The sequence below is a fragment of the Manis pentadactyla genome, chromosome 1 (genome assembly GCF_030020395.1).
Source record: "Manis pentadactyla isolate mManPen7 chromosome 1, mManPen7.hap1, whole genome shotgun sequence".
Taxonomy (NCBI): Eukaryota; Metazoa; Chordata; class Mammalia; order Pholidota; family Manidae; genus Manis; species Manis pentadactyla.
The window spans coordinates 86,596,557-86,603,369 of NC_080019.1; the positions used below are offsets into that span (position 1 = coordinate 86,596,557).

At 37.8% G+C, this 6,813-nt stretch overlaps 1 protein-coding gene across 1 annotated transcript; it reads right to left on the reverse strand.

The window, feature by feature from the left end:
• Positions 1 to 980: 980 nt before the first annotated feature.
• LOC130683125 (endogenous retrovirus group K member 24 Gag polyprotein-like) lies at positions 981 to 6,261 on the reverse strand. Its single transcript, XM_057499402.1, has 2 exons — positions 5,642 to 6,261; positions 981 to 1,311 (listed from the first exon to the last, which is right to left on the reverse strand). The coding sequence occupies exons 1-2, from the start codon at positions 6,000 to 6,002 to the stop codon at positions 1,181 to 1,183; spliced, it is 492 nt and encodes a 163-aa protein (XP_057355385.1). The 5' UTR covers positions 6,003 to 6,261; the 3' UTR covers positions 981 to 1,180.
• Positions 6,262 to 6,813: the final 552 nt, after the last annotated feature.

Here is a 6,813-nt window from a genome sequence, read left to right on the forward strand (position 1 = left end):
AATAGTTTGAGAAAAGTCAGACAGATTAAAACAACACATGCCTGGAAACTGTTCACATCCCATATGTTCTTTTAACAATAGATAGTCTATAGTAGCACGATCTTGAAGTACTGCAACTCGTACTTCTCCCAGTTCTTGGTTGAGTTCAGATAATACAGAAGCAGTCAGATTTGTTGTTTTACTGTATGCACAGGCCATCTTGGATATTTCATTCTGCATTCCTACAACGAGTCCTGGAACTGGTAGGATGAATGCAGCAGCAACAGCTACAGCAACAGGATCCAACAACTTCAAGTTGTCATCACAATCAGGTGGCAGCGCTCGAGAAACCTGTCTGTGCTTATATCCAGGATGGTCTATAAGAGCAGGAAGAATTCGCCCCACTCCACAAACGCCTTGATAATGTGAAGAAAAGGCTTGATATGTTTTGTTATTGCATAAAAATACCCAGCCATTTGGAAGTCTATATCCAAAAGGCCATTTTACATGAATGGTATAATTACAGTAGAAAGGAATATGAGTGCAATTAATACATATACATTCAGAAACTATAGTAGTACTGACAGGTAAGTTCAATTGAACTTCACGAGTAAGAACTTCAGGAGAGTGAGTAATGTTTATTCCTGAAATATTAGTGAAAACAGAAAAAGGGAGTCCTATACCTATCAAATTCTTCTTTAATAATCCACTAATAGAGGAATCTCCTGCTACACAAAAAGATGACTTGTTCAGTCCTCGACTTGCAAGTTGTAGCCACATATTAGGTGAAGAAAATTCCCGCTCTGGAGAGAGTGGTATGTCTAAGTAGATATAACTACTTTTATATAATATATCAGGAGATCCTTTTTGATATTTCTCACAAGAATAATTGCCAATATCATTTCTGGTCAAAACTGTTTTGTAAATGTCATAGTGAGTATTATCTCTTTTAGACTGATCACTTGCATTATTCCATCCAAGCTTTCCTCCATACTTTTGTCTATATATCTCTTCACCATCTTTTTTCCATACTATAGGACCTACAGGAGTAGAACAGGTGGATACACACTGAAGGACTACTCCTCGGCCTAAATATGGAGGACTGCTCACATTAGCTGTAATAGTGCAAGCTTGTGCAGTGTGTGTATGTATGCATGTCATCACCAAAAATAAAAGTAGAAACTTCAATATCCAGGAAGCTTCATTCCAGTGATGAGGTTTGTTGGTGGCCATCCTCTGGAGCAGCTCTTTCTGAGGATGTTGACATTGGGAGTTCTTCTTCATATCGTATCTTAATTCTTTTTCTGGGTAGCCAAATCAAGCGTTGATCCTCTGTAATGACACAAACAAACCCTTTGCCCCACACTTTGATATGACCTTTATACCACTGTGAAGAACCTATTAGAGACCACCATACAGGAACTGCTGTTGTTTCAGGAAAAGAAACATTGTCAGAAAAATGTAGTTCCATAACTGATCGTCCATCACCTTTGAAAAGATCAAAATTAAGAACATGTAAAGCATGCATTAAGCGCTGATTTGCTGTCAATCATATCATATCTGGGAGTAATCCCCCTTTTTGTTTTAACAAATAATGCTTAAGAGTAAGATGACGACATTCAATTAGAGCTTGACCTGTAGAATTGTAAGGAATGCCTGTTTTGTGATTAATATTATACAGCTGAAAAAATCTCTTTAGCATAGAGGAGAGGTAAACTGGAGCATTGTCAGTTTTTATGTTGGCAGGAATGCCTAGTATTGCAAATGCTTGTAAAAGATGAGTAATAACATGATGAGATCGTTCTCCTGGTAAAGCTGTTGCCCATGAAGCGGAAGAATAAGTATCAATGGAAACATGAACATGCTTAAGAGTTCCAAATTCAGGAACAATAGTAACATCCATTTGCCATAGGGCATTAGGACGTGTTCCCCTGGGAACAGTTCCTGCTTGCAAACGAGGAGAATTAATTTGAGAACAGGTTGGACAAGAATTCAAGATATTGTGAGCTTCAGATGCAGAAAGAGAAAAATGCTTCTGTAAGGTGAAAGAAGGAGCATGAGTCAGGTCATGATATCATTGAGTTGGTGAGTAATTAACTAAAGAAACAAGCTTGTCTACTTTATCGTTGTAATATGATAAAGGACCTGGTAAATTAGAATGTGATCGTATATGAGTAATGAAGAAGGAATGTAGATGTTGACGGATACACACCTGTAATTGAGAAAATGAAGTGTTAATAGGAGATTGTACGGTGCCCAATGTTGCAGTTTCTAACAGAGGAACAGAAAAGGCAGCATAAGCAGAGTCAGTAACAATATTGACAGGACCTGGAAAATCTTGCAGAGCTTGCAATACAGCGTATAACTCATTTTGTTGTGCAGAAGTAAAAGATGTTTGAAAAGTTTTTGACAAACCAGAACAAGTTATATACGCTGCTTTAAAAGATTTTGTACCATCTGTAAAACAGGTAACAGTATTTAATAATGGATTAGGAGAAGTTTTTTGAGGAAGGATCCATTGATGGTGCTGAAAAAATGAAAATAACTTATTCTTAGGGTAATGACAGTCAATATTTCCTAAATAATCTGAAAGTGCAATTTGCCAATGAGTATTTTCTTGAAATACTTGCATAATATTTTGTTTAGATAAAGGAAGAATAAATGAGGGTCTTGACCAATCATCTGTCTTAGTCTCTGGTGTCCTTTAAGGATAATGGAGGCTACTTTGTCAATGTAAGGTTGTAAGGAGGGTTTCGTTTGATACTGCAAAAATATCCATTCTAACCAACCATCACATTGACAGAGCAATCCTGTAGGAGAATGAGGAGTAAAGTAGATTAATAAAAGTAAGGGTTTGTATAAGTCAATTTTTGATAATTGAGCTTTTTGAATGTGTTGTTCTATCCACTTGAGTTCTTCCTCAGCTTTTGAGGTTAAGTCTCTAAGACTATTAAGATCTGAGGGTCCTTTTAAAATATTAAAAAGATGTTGTAATTTATAAGTAGGAATTCCTAATAATGGTCAGATCCAATTAATATCTCCTAAGAGCTTTTGAAAATCATTTAAAGTTTTAAGATGATCGCTCCTAATTTGAATTTTCTGAGGAATTATTGGATTTTCTTGAATTTTATTTCCCAAATAATTCATTGGGTATTGTATTTGTATTTTATCTGGCGCTATTTGTAATCCCCATAGTTTTAACTCAGTTTCAGTCTCATTGAGAATATTGGTAAGAGATAAATGCTTAGGTAGGGCTATGAGAATATCATCCATATAATGAATGATATAAGCTGAAGACCATTTTTCACGTATAGGCTGAAGAGCTCTATGCACATAATTTTGACAAATTGTAGGGCTATTTAACATTCCTTGAGGAAGTACTTTCCATTGGAATCTTTCTGAAGGTGCCTGCAAATTTAAAGAAGGGACAGTAAAAGCAAACTTTTCCCTGTCCATTATAGCTAAAGGAATTGTAAAAAAAAAATCTTTAAGATCAATTATAGCCATGTTCCAGTCTTTTGGAACCATAGTTGGAGAAGGGAGGCTTTGTTGCAAAGGTCCCATAGGTTTAAGAACTGCATTAATTTGTCTTAAGTCATGTAAGAGACTCCAATTTCCTGATTTCTTTTTTATAACAAATACAGGAGAATTCCATGGGCTTGTGGAAAATTCTAACCTATCTAGCTGAAGTTGTTCTTGAACTAATGTATGTAAGGCTGCCAATTTTTCTTTATTGAGGGGCCATTGATCCACCCAAACAGTCGTCTGAGTGGTCCACTGTAATGGTATAGGAGCTGGCAGCCGTTTATCAATGACCCCTAAGAAAAAGACTGAACTGATGAAGGCTCATTAAAAGACAATGTAGTATGCAACAAGGACCGAGACAATGCAAGGTAGCTGAACTTTGCCATACTTGAGAAGCTGTACCAATACCTGAAACTTGAATATGCTTCTCTTGTTTGGGCCAATTTTTTGGCCAATATTTAAGAGCAATTACAGATACATCAGCTCCTGTATCCAACAATCCTGTAAAAGACTTGCCTTGAATACTGATCTTGCATTGAGGTCTATCAGATGTAATTTTTGTATTAAGCCATATTTGTTTATCTGTACTTCCAAATCCACCTTGTCCTCTCTCATAAGGTGTTGTTGAAGGTGGGAGATAGGGAACTAAAAGTAATCGAGCAATTCTTTCTCCTTGAGGTATATATAACTCCTTATCAGATGACACCATTATTTTAATCTCACCCATATAATCTTGATCAATAACTCCAGGTCTTACTATTAATCCTTTTAGAGTCCAGCTACTATGGCCTAAAAGTAATCCTACAGAATTGGCAGGTAAAGGACCAAAAATTTCTGTACTAAGTAATTGAACTTCTTGTGATGGGTGTAAATATACAGATTGAGAAGAGGCAAGATCTACAGCAGCACTTCCTTTAGTTGCAGCTTATAAATCATGCCATGTTCTTTTACTTGGAGAGGATGCCTCTGTATTATTTTCTAGGGCCTCAGAGGCTGGCCCAATTGGAGGTTTAAAGGCTGAGATTCATTGATAGGATTACCATCTTTATCAAATTTTGAATGACATTCATTAGACCAATGTCTCCTTTTTTTACATTTTGGGCAAACAGACGGCAGTTTATTTTTAAAATTTGACTCTTTTGTTCTGTTCTGCAATTGGCAGTCTTTTTTCATATGCCCTTGTCTGCCACAACCAAAACACTTTAAATTTCCTGCATTTCTCCTTGACTTTCCTTTCATAGCAGTTGCTAGTAAATTAGCTTGATATGTAGGAGAACCTATATCAGCACAGGCTTTGATATAATCTTCCATCCTAGCTCCTGCGCTTTTAAAGGTCTAAGAACTCTCTGACACTCGGTATTTGCATTATCATAGGCTAGCATCTGTAACAACAGATATCTCAACTCTGGATGTGCTACTGTCTTTCTCAAATTATCTTGCAATCTCACAACAAAGTCAACATAGGACTCATTAAGCCCTTGTTTAAGTTTACTAAATGGCAAGACAGGTTTCCAGCTGCTTGTATTTTCTCCCAGGCTTCTAAGCAACACAAACGTACTTGTGTTACTGCTATGTCTTTATATCTAACTTGTCTCTCTATCTGCAGCCAGTCTCCTTGTCCTGCTAGTTGTTCAGCAGTTATAAGAATTGGAGGATTGGTGTGCTGATTTCTCAAAGCTTGTGCTTGTGCTTCCTCATACCACCAGGTTTTAAATTGTAAAAACTCAGAAGAGTCCAGACAAGTACGAGCCAACAAATCCCAATCATGAGGAATCATCCTTTCCTGTTCTGCTAACCCTCTCAAGAGACCCACAACATATAGAGAATTAGTACCATATGAAGAAATAGCCTGTTTAAAATCTTTTAATGTCTTGTAAGGAATAGGTGTATAAAGTGCTTTGACTCCTCCTTGTGGAAAATCAGGATCCTCACCTGGCCCAAAAGGAGTTAAACTAACTGGTGCTATTAAGAGTGTCAGATAAGCATCTATATCTCCTTCCCTCTGACGTAGCAGGAACAGAGACTGGGGATTTTTTATGATGAGAAGAATGAACAGAACTCTCATCATCGGTCTCTGAAGAAGAGGAAGAGGAGGATGAAGAGGAGTTAGGTAGATGTGGGGATGGAGATTGCCTACTTGATTTTTCCACATCATCTAAGAGTTCTCTCTCGCACTCTTGTGTATCTGACTTAGTTTCAGACAGTGGGGGAGTTTGCAAAGGCTGCAAGGCGAGAGTGATCAAATTACATAAAGACCAAACAGGCACAGGGATGACGTTTCCCTGCCTGTGAGCTTTTTTAAAATCTCTTAAAACATTATCCCAATCAGCTTGTTTAAGTGTCCCTTGTGGTGGTAGCCAATAACAATGTTTTTTAATATACTTATAGAGTTGAGCAAAATCTTTTTTAGAAGTTTTCACTCCTGATGTTTCTAGGAGGGCACGGAGTAATTTTAAATAATCCTCCGGTTTAGTTGCTTTAGTTTCTGTTTGGCCCATTTTAGTGTCCCTGATGTCTCAATCCTGTTCCCTATGTACGCTTTCCCGGGAATCTTACCGGATCGACAATCTTCGGAGCTTTCCCCACCTTAGAATTGCAAGTGCCGCCGAGCGGAGGTTCTCCACCCTTAGTTTTGACCATCTTTCAGGTCCCTGTTCGGGTGCCACTTGTCAGGTCCCTTCCCTGTCTCTGACCCGCCGATGAGGGAAGAGACGCGATTGTTCGTCAGAGATCTTAAGGACCAGCCAGGGGACTCAAGGCGTGACAGCGCAACAGTGGTGCCGAGAAGGCATCTCTCATTTATTGATAAAACGGTGTTAACAACAATATTGGGGTTTCCATGCACAATCATTAATTAAGTTCAACTCTTAACAGTTTCACATCCTGATGGATAACGAACAAATCCTCATGGTGAACGAACACAGAAACTCTTTCTGTCTTGACTACAATCATGAACCATAAACAAACCATCAAGGCAAAAGTGCTTATACATATGATTTTCATACTTTATATATAAATTCCATATAATTCCCACAGTTGTTGATTGTTTGCAGTTTCAGCCAGGGTTTTTATATGGAAGGGATTCACTTCTTCACTATTTTAATCAGTAGCCCCGTTTGAAAATCAATGACTAGAAAACATATCCAGAGGAGAAAGAGAAAGGGCATGTAGTTCTTGAACCTAATTGATAATTAAGGAATGGAACAGAGGGGAGCCTAATGTAGATATAATAAAGGAACGAGGAAATGTTTTCAGGAACCTCTCTTCTGATCATGCCCCTTCCCTGAGGTGGGACTCATGCTAATATAC